Here is a 22,871-nt window from a genome sequence, read left to right as displayed (position 1 = left end):
AATTACAAAATCAAGGTAATTTTAATCAATATATGTGTATTTCATTTACAGTGCATGGTCTACAATCTTGAGACCAAGGTTGAGACGGGAGAACTTATGAAAGCTAAACCCTCGAATGAACAGCATGTTAATGATCTCCAGCCAAGCTGCCCTGCAGGATTGGGTCGTGTCCCCTGACTAGTCGTTACCCTACTCGTGTCTCTCATGGGGTCAGGGGTAAAATGCTATTCTGGGCCGGCACGAGTGTTCCTTCTGCAAGACTATCTCAAGGACTGCAGGATGTTTAGCAACCCTGAGCCCACCCACTACACACAGGTATCCCCAGTCCTCTAAAAGTACCCCCCAACACACACACAAACCCCAAAATGCCCTCTGGATAAAGGGGATGCTCCTACCCTGATTGAGGACCACAGCACAGCACTGCCTGAATCAGTAGCGTGTTAAGCAGGTCCATGTTTAGAAAGACTATTTAGATTGTTTTAAACTTTATAGATCTGTAATAACGTACTGAAATACAGCATAAACTTTCATCAAAGTTTAAGACGAAACATTTACTCAGATGACAGGACCATTTATATTCATGTTTTGGTCCACTTATCCAGGGGCTTTAAAAGAAATCAGGCTTTGGCATATTAAGGAAACATACCTAAACCGCAACTCTCCTTTTTATTATCCTGTTAGGTTTCCTTGGTAATTAATTGTTTTTAGTGAACTCAATGTGTACTTGGAAAAAGCTAGCACTCATGTTTGCAGTGGTGCCACAGAAATAAAGTGGGATGATACGGTTATGCATGATAAATGTGAGAATGGTCCCACGAAAAGCTGGAGGTCCAGGGTAAAACGTATCACCACACAAACCCAAACCACGTGCAAAGACTGGAGAAAAGCACATGGTTTGCAATTTTTATTGTCTTGGTATTTCCCCCTAGATCACACACTTTTCTCAAAGGCAATATTCTCTGAAGGCAGCAAAATCACATAGTAATGTGCGGTACAGGTGTGTACAGCATGCAGTCAGTCATTTAAAATCTACCCACCGAAAGGGCAATGTTTATGCCAGGCTGGTCAAAATACTGAAACCCTTTCTAACATTCTGCTCTGTTTGGTGGGGCCAGTGGTGATGAAAGTTTAATTCTGCCCATGTACCCCCAACCCCTTATGTACACACAGAGAACCATGTGGTTGGTGGAGATGACAATTTAGTAATTCATGTCTCTCCTCCAAATGCTACTCCTTTTGAAGCTATGGCACAAAGCTGTAGTTAGAGTTCCAAAATGTTAGAACCTAAAAGGAACCAGACATAATCATACTGCACTATCTATAACGGAAATTCATAAGTTTCAGTATGAGAGTTTCATTAGCACTCTACAGATTTAAAATAACGAGGTTTTTTTTTTTAAACAGCTATATACTAGGTCAGAATTTTAGAGTAAGATAATGTATTGAAGATGTCTGAACCCCTTGAGGAAAATGAGGTTTTTAATGAGTATTTGTGTGTTTTTCACACTGACCATATTTAGCAGAAACATCTTTCTTCTTTTTTGCCTCTGATAGTAGCCTAGCTTAGTAGGAGTTTTCATTTCAATAGGAGAGGTAAGTTCCTGATCTATTACTAAAATATCAGTATATGCAAGAGACAAATGCCTAAAAACAAAAATAGCAATGAATTTCGTTTTATTTCTAAAACAAGAACTAATGAAACTAGCCTGTAAAACTTCTTAAATTTAAGCAAAACACCAGGCACTTTTTTTTTCATGAATATAATGACTGGTGTTTCACAGGTATTTGCACCAGACCACTTAACTATATAATGCGTATCTTGTTTAATATCAGGATTCAACACATAAACCTACCTACCTTTGCCTTAGTTAACGAAGACGATGAACACCTAATTGTTAATAGTCCCTAATCTCCTTCTGCTTAATAATCTACTCTTTTAAAAATTCTATTTGCTATTCTCATTATGGGTTAGCTCAGCTCAAAATTACCATCAACATGCTGATGAACCATGATAGCTTTCACCTACTGTTCCCAGCCCACTCCAGCTGGTGGGCACCGTGCATGCCTTCGGGGCTCACGCCCTCCACAAACACCAGTCAGTGCCTCCCGGGGCGGGGGCGGCCTGCTGCTTACGCCTTAAATAGGTGGCCCTCAAATAGGTGCCACACACCCCAGTCCTTCGGGACTAACCATTAGAATCCCCAGAGCAGCTTCTCAAACACCTGAGTTTCTGGGCCTCAACCCAAGAAACCTGAATTTTTTAAAAGCCACTCAAATGATTTTGAGGACCAGCCAGATTCACCGATCCCTGGAACAGTGGGCGAGAGCATGGGAGCCCCGAGGCCCCATGGCACGGTGACCTGCGGAGGCATTCCTCCCTGGGGCCTCAGCCCCCTGATCTGCAAAGAGAGGGTCTGGGTTAGATGACCTGAGTCCTTTCCAGCTCTGAAATGCTCGGTCTAAAGTCCAAAGGCCCAAAGGTGAGATGCAATCCGAGCTAGAGCTGTGCACGTGCAGAGGGAACGGGAAGGTTCATGAGAAAGTCAGTAACTGCGTGACACTATCACGAGCCGGCTGGGAGGCTGTTTTCATGGACAAAGGAAAAGCTCACACCTGTTTTCACATTTCCAAGGACGGGGATGTAACTCTCTAACCAGACACACGATAGTACAGGTTTTATTGCTCCAATGCAACTGACCGCTCTTTTTCCAATAAAAAAGGGAATTAAAGGTGTTAAACTCCAATCTGTTTTTTAAAAATATAAATTCAATAACAATTCACCCTATTAAAATCAAATAAATCCACCGTCCCCCGCTTTGCTGGGCAATCACGAACACAGGTCTGACAGCAGGTGGTGGGCAGGATCGCCTCCTGGCCTAGCCCCAGTCTGAAGGAGGCACTCCCTGCTCCTTTATAAAATAGAAATGACTTTATCTGTAAGGGATCTTCTAACATTCTATAGCTTAATTATAGGAGTGGCTTCTGACACCATCCAAATCAGTGGCTGTGTAGTTTCTGCAAAATTATCTGAATTTAAAGAGAGAGGGACAAAGCATGGGGGGTGGGAAGGCAGTATTTTCAGGTCACACAGGTTAAGGTTCTCTATTTCTTTTTTTTTTCGTTCTTTCTTTAACTGAAAGGCTTTGAGAGTCTTGGCTGTATTAATGCAAATTGTGAAATTCCAGGACGGTGCCTTAGTCTAGGTCTCCCAGATTCTTCTGCCTACAGGTTTTTTTCCATGGAATATCCCAAAGGACCAGTATTTTTCAGAATACACTTTGGAAGAACATGATTTTTGAGTCTTCTCGGTTTAATTTTATCAAAATGGTATCTAAAATGCCTTCTAAATGTCTGAGAGATGTAGAAAAGATACTGAGTTGACAATAAAATACTGTATTTTACTTCTAACCCATGTATGATTGCTGAATTTTTGGCTGTCAAATTATCTCACTCATTATTTTCCTCATTTTGGTAAATAAATCTAGTTCTTCAATTTTTCCTTTGAGAAATGTCTACTTCCTCCTGAACTACTTTAAACTTCGTGTAAGAAAACCTCCCCCCCATCACACTTTTTACAGAATAAATTCACACCATACTAAAGACCAAGACAGGAGGGAAAAGTTCAAGACAAGTTCTTCCACAAACTTTACAGACAAGCAGCCATTTTACATCTTCTTAGACTAACCAGGTTTAGGTAATTTTAGTAGCCAGAACACTGCAGGGGAAATAAAAGTTTGCAGTGATTTTCCTATGTATGCAGAATCAGGAAAACCATGAAAGGGAAATTCAAAAAGTAACATTTGAATGTTTGAATTGCAGGCAGTGGATTCAGTGATAACAGATTAATCCCTGTATTATCACACCTGCATTTACTCAAAAATTAGTCTGAGTAGAACTATCTAAGCACCACCAAGATTACACTGAGAGCTTGACCTTTCATAATCATTTAAAATGGCAATGCTGTTTTCCAACATTCCAGCCCTCTTCTGAAGGTGCCACTTCAGCAACTTCTACAGCTTTCAAATATTTGGGTAAGACCTTTCAAATACTTCGAAAGGCTCTGACAGGGAAGTAGTATGGTAAACTTTCTCCCACAAATGGGGGAAGAAACGCAGGGGAGTATGATGAGGAAAAGTTCTCACAACTGAAATGAATTATAAAAGCTTCTTCAGATGCTATTTTGGTTCACTTAATTGAATAATTATTGAGACGATATTGTATTTTGATTTTCATCATTAAGTCATGACTCTTTACAACAGCTTTGTTGAAATATAACTTACATCCCATAAAATTCACCCATTTAAAATGTGCAACTGAGTGGTCTTTAGCAACTTCACAGAGTTATGCAACCAATCCCACTATCTAATTTTAGAACATTTCATCACCCCAAAAAGAAACCCCATGCCCGCTGGCAGTCACTCCCATTACTCCTTCCCCCCAGCCCTGGAAACCAAGAATCTACTTTGTGTCTCCATAGATTTCCCTATTTTGGACATTTCGTATAAACAGAATCATACACTATGTGGTCTTTGGTGACTTGCTTCTGTCACTTAACAGGTTTTTAAGATTTATCCAGGTTGTAGCATGTATCAGCACTTCATTCCTTTTTTACTGCCAAGTAATATTCCACTATCCGGATATCTCACTTTTGTCTATATGTACATTCATTGCTGATAGACATTTGGGTTGAGGATCTTATTATTTTCTGTGTTGCTTTAGTGATTATAAATATGAAACAGCTAGGAAACAAGTCATTTGAACTAGACTATGGTCAATTTGGTATTCAAATTGATAAGAAAAAAATTTTAGGGGCAAACGAAGATGAAAGAAAATGAATTTTTTAAAACTAAAATTCAACTTAAGTTCACTGTTTCATTTAAGTTGTGAGTAAAAATACGCTACATTCTCAGGAAGAAGGTGCCAGCAGCCAAACAAACTGCTGTGACCACAGCAGGAGACACCGTCTCCACCGGCACACTCACTCTCCCCTGAGGCCAGCAGTAATTCCAGCCGCAGGAATTGCAGTCAGCCCCTTCCCTTACAAACCAGGAGCCAGCTCCGGGGAGCAGCCCTCCCACGGGGCAGAGGGGAGAGCCCAGGCTCTTGTAAATTTTGAGCAGCAAACTGAGTCTTGTTTCACATTTAACTCCAATTGGTGCCGAGCTCGCCATCGCCCAGCACCCAATTAAAGTACCAAAAAAAAATGTTTTTAACGGAACACTATCTTTGTATTTTGCTTTCTTGGATTAACATTAACCCCGCCAGAGCCCTGCTCACTGCGGCAATACCAGACACGCTTCATGAAGGCTGGTGTCTGTGAGCAAGTGCACAGGAAGCACGGCCAGGCCAGCCACATCTCATACGCTACTCTCCCCAGGCCCTCAGCGCTCCTCAAACTTGAGCACACCAAAGAATTACCTGGAGAGCTTGTTGAAACAGTTTCCTGGGCCCCAGGCCCAGAGATTCTGACTCAGGAGGTTGGGATGGGCCCATCCATCTTCAGCTCCTCCCAGCTCATAAGCAAGGCCACACCCACACAGACCCTGCTCTCAGGGAACGAGGCTGGGCTAGGATCCTGAACAAGCAAACAGCCACGACTCCTTCTGGCAAGATTAATGTATGTACCGCTGCTATTTATACTCCATTCTGTGAAAATACCTTTACTAGACTTTCTTTCAGTACTAGACCTAAACTCACAGAGACAGGTTTTTCTTAATGAAACTGTATCTCTACAGAGGGATGCCTATTTTTGTACTCTCTTTGGATCCTGAGCTCCTTATCTTTAAGATAAAAATCAGTCTCGTGAACAATACTCCAACTCAATAAATCACAGCATAAGCTATGACACACAGTGGTCATTTACAAATAATTACCACCCTCTGTAAAACATTACCATTAACTCAGCAAACCTTAATCAGCTTAGTGTAGAAATGCAGACCTGTGAATTTAGCCAATTTAGAAGGCAAGTCGGAAAGCCCCAAAGGCAAGTGGATTTTTTGTTTTTTAGCTCTTCTCTGTCCATATCACTAACCCTTTACAGGCTGTCACGGTAATGGCTAGTAGAGATAAGTTTGTTTCTATCCATTAAATAAAATGAATGTTTGTCTTAGTTAAATGTGCAACACTGCTCCCAGTAACACTGTTTATATAAACAACAAAATTCTATAAAAGTAGTTGCCATTAAAAATCCAATGACCATAGTTTACATCGTTATAGTTTCTAATAAGCATACAGTTCTTTAGAAGTGTCCAACTTCTAAAGTGGACACTTTAGTGTGTCCACTTTAAAGTGTCCCTTCTATTCAAGAAAGGCAGCTGAGAAAACACCCTGTGGTACACCATTCTTTTAAGCATGGAGAGGTCAAAATAAAAACCAATATGTCGGGGCTTCCCTGGTGGCACAGTGGTTGAGAATCTGCCTGCCAATGCAGGGGACACGGGTTCGAGCCCTAGTCTGGGAAGATCCCACATGCCGCGGAGCAACTAGGCCCGTGAGCCACAACTACTGAGCCTGCGCGTCTGGAGCCTGTGCTCCCAACAAGAGAGGCCACGATAGTGAGAGGCCTGCACACCGCGATGAAGAGTGGCCCCCGCTTGCTGCAACTAGAGAAAGCCCTCGCACAGAAACGAAGACCCAACACAGCTAAAAATAAAATTAAAAAAAAAACAACAAAAAACCGATATGTCAAAATATTAAAACACTATACAGAGAGAAGACAAGTAAAACAGAAATGTGGTTCTTAAAACACAATTTTTCATTAAATGGAGTCAAGTCCATAGTAACCTGATACTGACTGTACTGGCAAAGACATCAACTCTGCTGTCAGTCAAAAGGGAGGCATCGGTCTCTCTCTAAAATGCTGCCACCAACAGCGTAGCCACACGTCACCATGTGCCTGAAGGCAAGCTGGACTCAAAGTTAGAAATTTCAGGGGTACATGTGTAAGCTCGAGCGCTTAACACCAGACTTCTTGAGGTTTACTGACCTTTAGAGAAGGTGTGAATAACAGTGTATCTTATTAATAAAATAACGCTATGGCAAACCTGACCACCAATGGATAATAACTTTTTAAAATTAGTCCTTTCTTTCAAGCTCTTCTGTATCTTAAGTTTAAATTAAACACAATCACATCATTATCTATTGTCTTCTTTTTTGAGGTTAAAGAAGAAACTGAGTGAAGGTGAAGAAACTGGCTTGTTAAACTTAGGAAAAATTTTCAAATGCCAAAGAAAACTGGCCATCTAGCTCCACAAATCTTGCAAAAAGTCTACGGAATTAATCAGAACACAAACTGCCAGGCGATGCAGTAAGAATTCCGTGCACCATCATTTTGTCTGTAGCACAGCCAACCAAGACAGATGGGCAGGACAGACACAAACTCATATTCTCATCAAGTATTCATATAATTGTACGATACCAGGATAATAAATATACCAGCCTTTTATTGCCTGGTAATAGGCAATAATAGTAATAGGAATAATAAAACCATCGAATGTTAGGGCTGACAAGAGTCCACTCGAGACAGCTCCTAAGGAGGTCCAAGGGCTGCTGGCCCGTCGTTCCTGTTACTCCTCACTTCCTAGGAGTCACGGACTGGTGCTATTCCCGGGACTGCGGAGTTCGGAAAGCCACTGAGGAGGAGCGCGTGAGGCCTGTGCTGGCTGCTCCCAGTCTCCCGGTTGTCCATCTCAGAGCTCCAGGTACTCCAACCCTTGTGATAGTGGTCACTCCCCCAGCAGGAAAATTCAAGCTCTGCTACGTGTGGATTGGTGCTCACAGTTAATGAGAATAACTCCAAATTCCCCGTAGGTAATATCTATCAAGAAACTGAATTAACCTACCACACTCGAGTGCCTCGGGCGAGGTCATCAACCTTTGGGATTCCAACAATCCTGCCCTCCCCTCCCACTCCTTCTCCATGCAGGTGTAAAAAAGCCGCCATGGATTAGTGTCCGCCCAGCTGCTAATCACTAATGAAAAGTAAGGTCATAACCACAGAGTTCAATGTCGAACGAGCCAACCTGACTCTATTATAAACCACATAGCTGTAAGCAGTTTCTTAGCTCACGTCTTCTGAGAATCACGACGTCCTAGGGTAGGCGCTTACCTCATTTTACAGAGAATTCAATATCACTTTAAGGAGTACTGAGGATAACTTAAAGTTAACCATGAAAACCAACACTACATACCCCTCATCTCCTTTTCCAAACTGCTCTCCTCCACCACCATTAGGCTAAGCTTACAGTGTAAAAGCTAAATCCTTAATATGCTGTGGATAATAACAGGGCAGAGTGAAACATGAAAGCTGGGCCTTGGAATTTCCCAACAACTTTTGTTTCAGGTATCTACATTGTTATATTTTATATCCTGTTTCTATGTTGTATACATGTATATGTTCTAGGTAGAATAATTAAAAAAGGGAGGAGGGGTAACTATTTCGTAGGGTGACTCTAAATGGGTATTGCTTGGTGAGAGGTAAAAAGTTATCCTAGTCTGACTACCTTCTTTTAAAGGCTGAGAAACTGCGGCCTAGAAAGGCTTATGCGATTTCCTTACCTACTAAAAATATTTATATTTGTATAGCTCTTAAATGTTAGTCCTAAAGTTGTATCTTTCAATGTAAGTCAATGGCTTTAAACTTTTGAATGGAAAAGTTTGTATTTCCAAATTCCGGGGTGAAAATTATATGAAGTATATATACAGATAGATACAGATCGGAAGGAAGGCCTCAAATCCACTAATATCCATCACATAATTTCGAGAACATGAAATGAACTCCCAAGTCTTTCTAAACAGCTCCTGTTGCCTCTGAAAGTAAGCCACTTCCTGCCCCCAGACCCACTTCCTGTCAGCCAAGCCTGCTTAACAATACAAAAAGTGAACAAACCACTCCTGCCTGTGTTCAATATAACTAGAGAAAAATCATGACCTTAGAGCTGGAAGGGGACTTTCTGAACAGTCCCACTAAAAACAGGGTCAGTTCCCTCCTCTACTGTAAAACCGGGGTTTTGGAAACAGCTTGTGCTAAACCCTCCCCACTGTTCACCAGGCTAAGGCACTAATTCTGGAAGGAGGAAACTGAAGGCAGTAAGAAACTGCTTTCCAAGCACCTGACAAATGAAAGGACTGTCATTCTCACCCAAGTTCCAAAGCCGTGCTGCAGGGTAACACTGGTGGGGATTTCCTTACCTGCTAATGGCATGTAAAAATAATATTCCTGATACCTATTGGCTGTCGATTTTTAAGATCTTTTTTTTTGGGAGTGTCTGTAAGTAGGAACTGATTTCTTCTACACTGGGAATGACATACACTCTGTGTGTAAATTTAAACTAGGACACTTGGACACCACTTTCCACAGGAAGGGGTAAATACATAATCAGAGAATGTTACATTCTGCAAAAGAAACTGTTCCTTTCCAGAAACACAAATAATCATTATCCCTCTCTCCTCCTCCCTGCCCCAAGGCAGGCAAAATAAATTATCGTTCAAGGTCACTCTATCTAATAAGCTTGTGCAGTCTTGATTCTGTAGTATGTCATTTCAGTTTTACTAGGTGTGTCATACATATTTCGGCACCGATTTAGTTCACTGAAAAGTGAGGTTAATTATATCCACAAACTTAGGATCCCAAAAAAGACTCGAAGTAAGGGACAGGGCCAAGAGGGCTATCACATGGTACAATGGATTTTAATTCCAGGCTCGTAAAACATAGGAAATTAAAGGCCTAAAGACTAAACCTCATTCCACCTGGAGTGGACTGTTTTCTTTGTAAATTTAGAAGTCTGTGAAGAGCTTTCTAATCTGGTGGGAGGAAAGCCTATGAAAGAATGAAAGTGTCAAAACAACATAATTCCTTTGCTAACCTGCTGTTTTAGGGAAGGGCATATAAAATAAGCCATACTTAAACCTGCACCATTTCTGAAATAAATCTTTGCCCCTAGTTAAGATCACATGTGCCGTAATATTTTGCAGTATTAAAGAACATTTCTCCTATAAGGAGCTTAGATAAGATGTATTTGAACTTGACCAAGAAGTCTTTACTTTTGCTATCTATCAAAAATAGAGAGTAAGACCCCAATAGTTTTATTTTTTAAAAGTCCAAGCTAAATCAGCCAGCTAACAAAATCTGCTCGAATAAGCCCACTTCAACTGAATTTATGCTTTTAAACCACTCTCTGAAATTATATGAAGTTTAAAAAAAAAAAAAAGACCTCTTCAATTTGTACTCTGTCACAATCAAGTATGCTACATCCGGAGTGGGATTATAATTATGTACCTAATGCCTTGACTGGGAGTAATCCTCTCGCCCACCTGGCCCCTGCGGCTCCTGGGCTGCTGCACTTACTGCCGGTCTCAGCTCCTCACACCCTAACCCCATCCCCAGTCCCAGCACAGACTGCATACAATTCCACTAAGTAATGATCCACACCTGAGCGTGCTCGCTCCCAATTTTCAGCTTTGAGAATGCTGCTATTGAGACGATGACCTATTTCTAGTTGGGTCACCCCCTCCCCCATCAAAAAAAAAAATCGTGGGAATACAGAGCCGTAGTGGAACTAGCCGGGAACAAACAGTTCTGTGTGTTTCCAAGTCGACCGCAATTCTGACTAGAGCTCTCCTTTAATAAAAGGTGTGTGGAGGGCGAGAGGGCCCAGGTGGGATTAAATCAGTCCCTCATCTGATCAGAACAGCAAAGGTCTAAGAACTGCGGTTCTGCTCCGGGGATCCGTGGAGAACTGCTCCCTGGGACCCAGCAGCAGGCAGGGCGGGCTCCCCGGGAACCCAGACCCCAGGGGAAGGAGCGTCCCTTCCCGCTTTCTCTCTCTAGTGACTCAAGGATTTGGTGATTTGAAAAGTGACAGCATCTTTCCCTTCCACCCCTATAAGGTGCTTTTAAAAAACAACCTTTTTATTTCGAAAAATTCGAAACATTCGCAAAAGCAGAGAGAACAGTGCGATGAGCCGCAGGTGTGCTCTGCGTCCACGACGCAGTACGACACGGCTACTTCTCTTCTAGCCTTCTTGACTCACTTACTCTTTCTACCACTTGAAACACATTTTTTTTTTTTTTTGCTGGCACATTTTAAGACCATTGTGTATCATTTCACTTGTAAAAACTTTGGTATGTAGCCCTAATGGACTTTAAATATGAATACACACATATATATGTAAGCATACACATATATAAAACCACCATGCCACTCTCATAGCCAACATAATTAAAAGCTATTCCTTAATATTTAAAGTTTAGTCAATATCCAACTGTTCCCCATTGCCTCAAAACTCTCTTTTTACAGTTGATTTGTTCAAATCATATAATGCCCTTTGGAGCTTTGTCATCCTATTATATTTCCAAACTGCCCTGTTTGGCCAGTTTCTTAATAAACATCAAGTTTTCCCCACCTTATCTCCCCATCTAAGTCCCACTTAAGTGTCTCACCCAAATAGCAATGTATTATGTAAGCAGATACTTGAACACCCAAGAAACAACATCCATAATTACGTAACCAAGGCAATGAAACATCTCAACAAGAATACTAGGCTAACATACATATTACATTTTCATAAATAAAGAGGTGGTTCCAATTTAAAATTTGTCCTAAGCTTTTACCAAGTGATCTGTGATTCAATTTTCTCTTTAAAAATGTAAGGAATAAGACTGGATATCCTTCTAACACTTATTTTATAAAAAAACCTACAGATGCTATAATGGTGCAATAGGCAAAATATTTTTCAAAAAGTATAAATTTCACCAAACCACATGCTTGAGAAATGATGGAAGAATCCAAGCAGGTATGGCAAACGACGACGTACTTATCACCAAACCTACGTGAAAACAGGTCCTTGGAGAAATATCACCTTGGCTCATGGTGCAATGTTAACAGTGATTTACCAAAAAACAAACAAAAATATGTCACACTCTGCCCATTCCTAAGTCACTCTGCCCAATGGTTTTAACTCTTCACGCAACAAGAGTCAGTGAAAAGAACAAAACTACCTGTACCTCTTGGCAAAGCCGGGATGAGAACTGACCTCAGCTCCCACCACCCCCTGACAGCAGGTATTTGTCTTCTCCACTACAGTGTGGGCATCTTGAAAGCAGGTATTGCTCCCCTTTTGTGCACCAATGTATCCCCAGGACCTAAAAAACCTGGCGCACAGTAGGTACTCTACTTGTTGAATGAACAAATGAATTTTATGGAGGGATGTGGTGGTCTTCACTGTGGGAGCAGGAGAAAGGGGAGGCCCAATCTACTGCATTACGAGTCTAAGTCAGAAAAAAAAAAAAAAAAAGAATGCCCATCATGAGGTATGAAAGCTTTTAATCAGATTAGAATTCAGTAGTTACAAGTGGAGTTGGCCACCTTTACTCTGTCCTCTGTGCCAGGCAGGTCCTCGGATCCTGCTTCCCAGATGAGGAAGCAGGGCTCGGGGAGGTTGGGATGCTCGCCCGAGGTCACCCACTCAGAGGCAGGCCTGTTTACCTGCTCGCTCATCCTCCTTCCCTCTATTTATCTGCCAATAAAGCAAGCATTTTAAGTCTGTTCTAGAAGCAGATAATGATGCTTTTCTTCCCCCCAAACCACTTGGCTTCTCACTTTGTGGCCAGGAAAGACAGAAAGCAAAGAAACAAGTATCTATCACTGTTATGGGTAGAAATAAGTGGAAGTAAATAAAGCAGTAAGGGGTGGGCAGTGAGGGGGCTCTGCTTTAGAGAAAATGGTCTCAATTGGGGATCAAATTATAAAACTATCTACACGCAAACATTCAGACACAGACAACAGTTAACTTTAAACGATCAGTGATAAAAACGCAACTCATTCATCTAACATTCTCTTTCCAACTCAAATATCAGGTACAAATTGCTTTCTTTTAGCATACGCCAGAAATCTGTCATCATACAATGGCTTAGCAAATGTGACACAAGACACTACCACCTTCTCTATAGAAACAAGACCCGCGGAACAGCAGCCTTGTTTAAAACATGACCTCAGCCCCAGCCATGCCTGCTCCTGGGTGACAGCACTCACGGTACACGTCCAGGCTCAGGCCTGTGACGCACTGGACGCTGACTAACAAAACAGGTTCTTTGTACTTTAGCAAACAATTTTTAAAAATTGGAACCAATGGGGTGGATCTGCTTCCAAATATTATTAGCTTAGTCATTAAATATATACAAGGTTGTAACAAAGGCTTAACAATAATTATTTTTATCCTAAAGCAGGGGTAGGCAAATCTTTCCAGTCATGGGCCAGACAGGAAGTATTTTAGGCTTTGGGGGCCATATTTGGCACCTGCCGCATGTTCTTTTTCTTGTTGCTTTGAAAAATCCCTTTAAGTTGTAAAAACCCAATCCTAGCTAGGTAGCCCACACAAAAACAGGCCACGGCCAGATGTGGCCTTCACCTACCCAATCCTGAAGTAAAAACAATTATTTACAATATCTAATACGACAATTTTTTGGGTATTGACAGTTTCAAACTGATCATCTCTCAGGCAAAAACAGAAAAGAAAATAAGGTTGTGGAAAGTGACTTGAAATTTAACAGAATGGAAAGCAAAGTCTCACACTGTTTATTACAGTTTCATCCTTTCCTTTATCAATAAAAGTCGGATCAAGGTCAGAAAATTTTCATTTTGCTTTTAAGGTTTGTTTTCTCAAGTATATTTGGTTAAAAAGATAATTATTATGTTAATGCACTTTTCCATTTCCTTTGAAACAGCATTACTGTTTATCTATAGGTGTTTAAAAGGGCTTGGAGAATGGAATGTGAATCATAATCCAAGGAGAACAGAACTGACCACTGCTGCTGCCTGAATTCACCAGTGCCCAAAGGCAGAAGGGTAACTCCTATGCACCCCTCAACACCCACCTGAAGAATCTCACCCAGCTGGGAGGCATTCCCTGGCTCTCTAGGGTACACAATATTCTGTATCTCTATTACCACACTTACTATATTGCACTGCAATTCTTTGTTTACATATCTGACTCCCCTATTAGACTGAGAATCCCTTCAAGGCAAAAACCTATCCTATTTATTTTTATAGACCTGGCACCTACTGCGTATAATAGGGCTTCAATAAATGAGGAAGGAACCCATGTGACCTACAAGGGAATACTGACAACTAGAAGACACAGAAGACATAGAGGATGAGAAGGAGATAAAGTGTTCCCTTTTACTAAATAACTCAAATGTTTCACGTTGCTGTTCCCCTTGGAAGATCTATTGACAAACTTTACCTGGTTTATAGCAACTCAGGAACTAAAGCCCTTAGCTTTAGCTATAGGTTGCACTGAAAAGTTTGTAAAATATGTTTCAAGGGAAAAGAGCACACAGGAAATAAATAAAGCTTACAGCATCTGAAGATAAATTGTTTGGATTTCATAGGTATAAGCTTTGTCTCAGTTTATCTCACATTCTTTTCACTTAAAAACTTTTTTTTTTACTTCCATTCTACAAATGACAAAATTGAGGTTCACAGAAACTAAATGCCTTGCCAAAGTACAGGTAAATAGTAAATTAATTATGAAACTATTCTTTTTAGAGCTCTTTGCATTTTTACTTGGAAAAATTATGTATATTAATTATATATTAAGTATTTCACTTTATAGTCAGAAGTCTCTAACTCACATCACAGCACAACGTTTATTTTTCTTTCTTTCTTAAAAAATAAAAACTATTTACAGAAGGCTGGAATAAGATCTTTATTCTTTACATCAAAAGCCATAGATACTAAGCGTGTTAGAAGGAAAATAATGCAACCTTCTGGTCTCTTCAGTAAGTATTCCATATTTAATTAATAGTGGCAGACACCCAGTCAGTGTTTAAATTATATAAATATATATATATTTTTAACATCTTTATTGGAGTATAATTGCTTTACAGTGTTGTGTAGTGTTTAAATTAAAAACTAATTGGAGTAGTTGAAGAATCCCAAGTGTAGTTACTACTGAAATTAAATAAAATATAGAGGATAATTCAAAATGCATTCACTGGGCTTCCCTGGTGGCGCAGTGGTTGAGAATCTGCCTGCCAATGCAGGGGACACGGGTTCGAGTCCTGGTCTGGGAAGATCCCACATGCCGCGGAGCAACTAAGCCCGTGAGCCACAAATACTGAGCCTGCGCGTCTGGAGCCTGTGCCCCGCAACAAGAGAGGCCGCGACAGTGAAAGGCCCGCATACCGCGATGAAGAGTGGCCCCCGCTTGCTGCAACTAGAGAAAGCCCTCGCACAGAAACGAAGACCCAACACAGCCAAAAATAAATAAATAAATTAAAAAAATTTTTAAAAAATGCATTCACTGATTTTGAAAAAAGACTGAATTCTACTACTTCAGATTAGAGTTGAAATGTCTAAATACTGTAAGAAAGAGGCATATTGAATCATCCAAAGAATCTCCAAATTGTCAGATTCACAAAAGTTTAAGTTAAAAAAAAATTAAAGAATTACGATAATTCACTAATAGTGATGTTGCTTTCCTTTCCCAAACTGCAAGTACGAATAAAATTATTCAAAATGTTGTTAGAAATCACAATATTATTTAGGATGGTAACTAAAAGGAGAGGCCGGCATGGAAGGATAAGAGAAGAAAGAAAAGAAGACAAAGGAATGGGATCTCTTTGTTCCCTGCCATTTAATAGGAAATGTTGGCCTCTTTTTCCCCTTTAAAAACAAAGAGAGCCAAAATTTGAAAGCTCGCTGGTCACTGCCAAATTAAGCTCTGCAACTGGACACCCTGCAGACAGAAGTTCAAATCAGAGAGATTGTCTCGTGCATCGTAGCTGGTCCTGTCTTTCTGGAGCCTGAGCCCCATCTCCTTTTTCCCGCCTCGGCCGCGTTCCAAATACCAATGAGGGCACCCGTGGCGCTAGGAGCTAGGACCGCGTACCCGCCTTCGTGACAGCGTGAGAGCCTTCGCCTGAAGGGAGGCTCCGGAACCGCACTGGGCTTCGCTGCCCACGCACGACCACCAGCATCAACCCCATCGAGAGAGAGAAATATATAAAAACTGTCCTTTTCCTATGAAATCATCAGTGCCCAAACTCTGGGGTGCATCAGAACCGTCTGGGGACCTAAAGCACAGACATCCAGTCCTCGCAGCCCTAGAGATGGGGATTCAGCAGTCCTGTGAGGGACCAGGAAGCTTCACGTCTCCAGATAATCGCGTAACCCGAATGTGGGAACCCTGTAGTAAAGTAATGCTAACTTTGAACTATGTGTGTCTATAGTGTGTACATACACTCAGGAGGAACATAAGAAACCTGCTGGATCACTTTTAGTCTATGTGGATTTAAAAATACTATCGTTTAATAAGTCTGGTATTTGTATATATTCTGGCAGGCGGCAGCGGTTACAATAATGAAAGAAGGTGAGGAGTTCTTTCATCAATCACAGTCACAAATTTATTAACAACATGTACAAACCAAACCCTCAACCTCCCCTCCCACACCCCATCCTTTTCCAGGTTCCTTATCTCGTGAATGGCACCACCATCCAAACACTTATGCAAGCCAGGCACCAGAAGGCAGCCTCGCGCTCTGCCCCTGCACGTCCAATCTATCACCGAGTCCTATCAAGTTCACCTCCCAGACACATGTGCTTCTCTCCACCCGCAGCCCCGCCCTGGTCCAGGCTGCCACCACCTCCCACAGCCCAGCACCTCCTGCTGATGCGGGTACGGCAGCTGCAGTGACCTTCCAAAAGGCTGAACTGATCAGGTCACCTCCTTCCAGTCAAAACCCTTCAGCGCTTCCCCGAGTTAAGCCCCCATGTAGCCATTTCCCGTCTTGCTGCAAGGTATGTCCCCTGTCTCCCCCCTTCACCTGGAGGACGCCTCTTCACTCTTCACATCGCTCAGCAGTCACTACGTGCGTCGGGGTGCGTTCCTGACCCCCGATGAGCACTCCCCCTACGCACACGCCATCGCATATTCAAGTTATTCTACGACTACAGTCTGTCCCTCTCACCAGGCTGTAAATCCATGACGACAGGGACTGTTTCTGTGTCTGCTCACCTCGGCAGCCTCAACACCCAGCATAGTAATGCAGTAAACGTCTGCTGAATGAACGCGTGAACGTACAGACACACTCGCTGTGCCTTCCAGTGTGACGACAAATGACTAACCCCAGCCAGCGCTCCTTACCGCCACATGGGAAAACCTTAGCTGCCTAACTCACCATCTGCGTGCGGTGAAGGAGGGGCACGGGGAAAACAGATCCCATATGTGCTCCTCAATGGGGCGGGGGGAAGCATTAGGATATTCAGTGAATTCTGACCGTGTTAAAATATTTAGTGAAAGAGAATACGTATTCTCAAGAGACAAGGTCATCTCAGAAATTATCTTAAGATTTTGGCATAGGGCAGAATTTTGAACACACTTTCAGAGTTTTCCTACTGAAGGGAGAAAATTTACTTTTACATTAGAAATTTCCATATCGACACTCTAGGAATGAACAGCTAAGGCATCCACGGGTGCCAGTTAAAGGCAGTTCAGGATAAACTTCTCAGAAAACAGCTTTAAGAGAGCTTGGCCTTGAGCACAACACCCTTTTCATCCCTAAGCTTGACTGCAGTGGTTTTCTTTCCTGACGCCCCATGCCTCCTCTCTGTCACAATGAAGAAAGCGAGTATGGGGGAAAGGAAGAAGGAAGGGGGAAGGAGCCCGCTGGGCACCCTCAGCTGAACCGTGGGCACGATGGCTGCTTCCTGAGCCAGAGCCCTGGGCACAAAGCCCATGCCCCTCCCCAGATGACAGGGACGCACCAGGCCAAACCGGCCAGCTGGGCAGAAAGCGTGGTGCCTTCTGGACCTCAAACCATCCTCCTTGAAAGTCTACCCGTCACACAAGAGTAGAGCCCAGAGCAGCTGGGAAAAGCAATGGACCACAGCCCTGGAGCGCCGGGGGGACCCGCCCCGGGGGATCGAGCAAGACTTCTCAGTCTGCCTGCCCATCTCTGCACCGGTGGCTTTCCTCTCAGCTGTGTCACACTTTACCTAAGCCTCTTTCCTTCCTGGATGGCTCCCAGCGGGTTTTCCAGCTCCCATTCCAGTGTTTGCCTGTGTCTGGGCTTGGGTCCCAGACTGCAAGCTCCCCAAAGACAAGATCCGTTGCAACCGTCTGTGCGATACCCTGTGCCTGGCGCCGGGGCAACAGATGCTCACTGAATGTGTGGATGTGCAATGTCTTTAACAAGTGGTGATCGCAGAAGCAGTATTAAGAGAAAACACAGCAAGTAAATATTACTTCATTTATATACTTGTTTTACAAATAGAGTCATCCACTGACTCTGTTCAGACATACCAATCAACAATACTTTGCCTGACGAATTCAAGAGGTCTGGAGGAGACTCAAACCGTGACTATGCAGACGTAGCCATCTTTATGGTTTGCCTTCAATCCTGTTGTTAAAAATCATCATGGGAAGCCACCTAACAAAATTCTTAATCTGGGCTTGAATAATAGGAATCAATAACCATTTGTTCAAAGGACACATCTATAGAGCTTGTTATTGGATGCTTCAGCTTTAACATCTAGGAGGGAGCAAAAAACAACAGTAACAAAAACTGGATACTCTATAACATCCTTAGAAGTGCCTATCAGCCAGTAAGCTCTTAGTGATCTCTGGAGTGGTCCTCATAGAATTCACATGGAGAAAGACTTAAGTGTATTCATTTTACAAGGCAAAATCTCCAAGACCCTCCCCCACCAAAAAGGAGGCAGGTAGAAATTTCCAATGGAAAACAGCTGTGGCTCACATAAAAGGGGACCTCACAATACCACCTGGAAATAACTGTAAATATACAAAATACAGTCTTTCAAAATCTTACTCTGGTTATTGGGACCCTAACATACAAAGACGTTACAAGTTAAGGATGGCTACTATCCTTCCTTAACAGTTCAACAACTATCTTCACTTTGTCGGAAGAACATTTTCCAACTTTCCGATCCATCATAAAGGAACTTCAAAGCCAAATGAAATGAGAACACACCTGCCCTAAGAAATAAAAAGAGAGCCTTAAAAAGGAAGAGCATTCTGACACACAGCACAACATGGATGAATCTTGAGGACATCATGCTAAGTGAAATGAGCCAGCCACAAGAAGACAAATACTGTGTAGTCTCACTTATATGAGGCACCTAGAGGAGTCAAACTCACAGAGACAGAAAGTAGAGGGGTGGCTGCCAGGGGCTGGAGGGAGGGGGAAATGGGAAGTTAGTGTTTAATGTGTACAGAGTTTGTTTGGAAAGATGAAGAAGTTCTGGAGATGGATGGTGGCGATGGGTGCACAACAATGTGAATGTACTTAATGCCACTGAACCGTAACTTAAAAATAATTAAGATGGTAAACTGTATGTTAATGTAAATTTTACTACCAAAAAAAAAAAAAAAGGACAAAAAGAATAAAAGAAATTACAAATCCTTATGAGAAAGAAAAATAGTGACAGGAAACAGGTTTACTGACTTTTTTCTAAGTGATATTTTAAAAGCTGAACTCTGCATCTTTTCTTTTAATGAAATAAAGAAAACTACACCAGGAAAGGTAATCTCTCCTGATCACCGCTCTGTGTAACACAGCACAGGACTGTGCCCTGAGTAAGACGCTGTGCTTAGGTCTGTTTTATATCACAGGGATTGTAAACCCTGAACGTCACATGCCAACTGCAAATTGTAAATGAAAAGAATTCTGTGTAGGAAAAAAATTTTCTGCATCACGAATGAATCATCTTGATGATGTAACCTAGGCAAAAGCTCAATTGGCTTCTGAATCTTTTAGCATATTAACATAGTAATTTATTTAACCTAACAGTAAAGTAAAACTTTATTAATAAAGAACTCCTTTTAGAGAATCTAAAATTTAACGGTAGAAAAAACACATAAGCACTGACTACAGAACCAACTCGTTTGAAAAACAAGAAATAAATTCCACATGTATCTTTTATTGCAATTTTTCATGAATCCAGATATTCTCTCCACCGTGATTCAAAACTCCAAAATCTTCTCCCCAATATCTAGCCACCAGTTCACCTGTGTTAAAGCTGGCAGAACAGATACAACTTTCTAAGAAATGCTGGTCACAAAGAACCTGCCTCGTTCCCACAACTTAAATGAAAGCCTTATAAAAGCCCAGCCTGGCCACAATCTACCCGAGATGGCAACATAATCAGATGCAGGGGGACAGAGGTGGGGGGCACAGCAGCGCTCCAGTCAGCTGACGTTTACGATGTGCACCGGCAGTGCAGGACTAGAGCCCAGGAGCCTCCGAATCAAACTCCAGGGCTATTTCCTTCATCTGCAATTCAAATTCATTACTAAACCTCTTTCAGATAGGAATCCTGCTGCCACCAGCACATTCCCGGGTTAACAGAGCACAGCTTCACAGGCCTGTCGTAAAATGCACTGGAACGAAGCTGCCCCCAGAAGGACAGCGTCTTCTCTGCCGGATGCCCTTTAAAGCGCCAAAGGAAGAGCTGGGGTGCAGCTGGCTCCAGACCCTCGAAGGGAGTTGGCGTGCTCCGTCGGAAGCCACCTGACTCGCCCTTTGATTTAGACGACTTTTCTTTTTAAGAAACTTCCAAGTTGCATTAGAATACAGGTTTTAAACAGACCGAAACCACGTAAAAGGAGATTCTAATTTTTATAAAAGACCCAAACCACTGGGGGCGGGGCGGGTGGCTCGCAAACACGACTGTAGAGAGAAAAGCACCATAATCTTGTTTTCTCCAGGAGTTCCACAAAGGACCAACTAATAACAAAGAGGAGACAATTCCCTACTCCTGCCCTCTCGTCCGTTTACAAAAGAGCTCTATTCTACAAAAAAAACGGCCCCAACACCTCGCCCAGGTAACTCCACTTGAAAATAATGCCCGAAGCATCCGACTCCGCCCAGAAACTGGGTTACTTACTGGTTTCGGCATTTTCGGTTCCTGATGGGTCTTTCTCAGTCTCCTAGAAACACACTCTCCAGCAGCAGCTGAAACGGTTTTCCCGACCTAGAGGCAGAGGAAACCCCTTTAGAGCGCCCAGCAGCCTTCCTCCTGCTCCCGCCGCCGCCCCGAGACTCGGCGCCCACCCCGCGCTGCTGCTTAAGAACCGGCCGGGCGGGCGCCGGGATGAGTCACCGCCCAACCTGCAATTACGGCGGGCCGGGCAGGCGGGCGGGCCGGGCGGGCGGGCGGGCGGGCGGGCCCTGCGCGGAGGGGCTGCGGGGGACCGCGGGGCGAGGGGCGGGCACCCGGCGGGGAGGGGGCCGGGTGGGCGGGGCGGGGAGCGCGGAGCCTGGGCGGCGGGGAGGGGACCTCGGCTCAGGGCGCGCAGGCAGGCGGGGACTGGCGGGGAAGCCGGCGGCGAGGAGGCACGGGGCCGCTGGGCCTGGGCTACCGGGAGGGGACCGGGCCGGGGGGCGCCGGGGCGCCGGTCCCCCGAGGTACTCCTCGGGGCTTCCGGGAAGCCAGCCTGGAGCCCAGAAGACTGCAAGTTTCACTTTGTGAAGCAACCGTTTGCCCCAGGGCTGAAACCGCAACCGTCAAACCTTTGAGAAACACTTTTTGAAAATTGTCCCCGCCCGGGAGCGGCGAGGGCCGCCCGGCTGGGCGAGGAGGGAGGGGGCGCACCCACGCAGCCCGGGCTTCGCTGGCATTTGGGAGAGGGACCCGAGGGGGCAGAGCAGAAAGAGGAAGGTGGCGGAGCAGCCGGAGCGGCCACGCGGCCAGGTTCAGCTTCACCTGCCGTGTGTTTGGGCCTCAGGGAGAACCGCGTGCTCGGGACTCCGCCGGCCCGAGACCCCGGGAGCCGGCGGCGGAGCGAGCCCGGCTCCCGTCGGGACCACCGGTCCTGGGCTCGCGCGCCGGCCGCCCCGCCGCACCTGTCGTCGAGTTCCGGCCACTGTCCCCTCCGCGGAGCGCGCGGCGCGAACCCCCCGTCCCGGCCCCTCAGCCCGCCGACCCCGGACCGCGCGGCTGGCTCACCCGCGGCTCCTGCAGAAGACGGCTACGCTCCCCGCTGTTTGTGCGTCGGTGCAGTGCGCCCGCGGCCCGCGCTCCCGAGAGTCCCGGGCGGGGCGGGGCCGCGGGGCGGTGCCCCTAACCGCCCCGCCCGCTCGCTCGCTTGCCCGCCCGCCCGACCTGCGAGGTGCGGCTCGCGGGCAAGATGGCTGCGGCCGGGCCCCGTGCCTGGGGGCGCTCCCCGCCTCCCCCCGCCCCGCCCGCCCGGCGCCCCAGAGGGCCGCGGAGACCCGGGGAGGGGGCGCCCTCCGCCTCCCCCCCCCGCTCCTGCCCCCCCACCCTGCGCTCGTAAAGACCTCTCCCGCTTCGCTGCCCTTCCCCTTGCCCTTGGAGAAGAACTTCGCCGAGTTCGACTCAGCTCCCGAGGGTAGATGTAAAGTGTGAGATTGTTCCGTAGTGGACAGAGGAAGAGCAAGAAAATGTAAATAAGCCTGGAGGAGCCGGCCGGCGGCCACCAAGGAGGTGCTGGGCCGTTTGGGGTCGGGCTGTCCCGTGGTCAGGTCATTTTGTTGTCCTTGCCCTGGGACCGAGACGGGCTTCTGAGAACCTGGGACCTGGCCGCTGTGTCTCCGCGCACGTGGTCGCCTCCGCGCTCGGATTCGGCGGAGGACACAAGCATTAGAAGGCGCTCCATCGCCGAACGCTCTTGGTTAAAGGACACACTTGTGTGCTCTTTTGAATTTACTAGCACAAAGCTTATTGGAAAAGAAATCTCCATAGGGAGAAGTTCTAGGAATTATTTTAAATATATATATATTTTTTGCAAATGCTTCTCAAGAGGAATTACACACACACACACACACACAGGGACTTTGGTGGCCAGTGGGATTTGTTGCGCAGTGATTAAGAGAGCTAGCTCTAGAGCAG

General features: G+C 44.5%; 1 protein-coding gene across 1 annotated transcript in view; it reads right to left on the bottom strand.

The window, feature by feature from the left end:
* EZR (ezrin) overlaps positions 1 to 22,646 on the bottom strand; it is a 49,384-nt gene extending 26,738 nt beyond the window's left edge. The window contains 5 exon segments of the mRNA XM_061207432.1: positions 20,907 to 20,993; positions 21,969 to 22,033; positions 22,036 to 22,243; positions 22,245 to 22,281; positions 22,283 to 22,646. Of these exon segments, the coding sequence (XP_061063415.1) occupies positions 20,907 to 20,993; positions 21,969 to 22,033; positions 22,036 to 22,243; positions 22,245 to 22,281; positions 22,283 to 22,638 (753 nt within the window). The 5' untranslated portion in view covers positions 22,639 to 22,646.
* Positions 22,647 to 22,871: the final 225 nt, after the last annotated feature.

This window comes from Eubalaena glacialis, chromosome 12, assembly GCF_028564815.1.
Source record: "Eubalaena glacialis isolate mEubGla1 chromosome 12, mEubGla1.1.hap2.+ XY, whole genome shotgun sequence".
Lineage (NCBI taxonomy): Eukaryota > Metazoa > Chordata > Mammalia > Artiodactyla > Balaenidae > Eubalaena > Eubalaena glacialis.
This window is presented reverse-complemented; position numbering and strand designations above follow the sequence as displayed.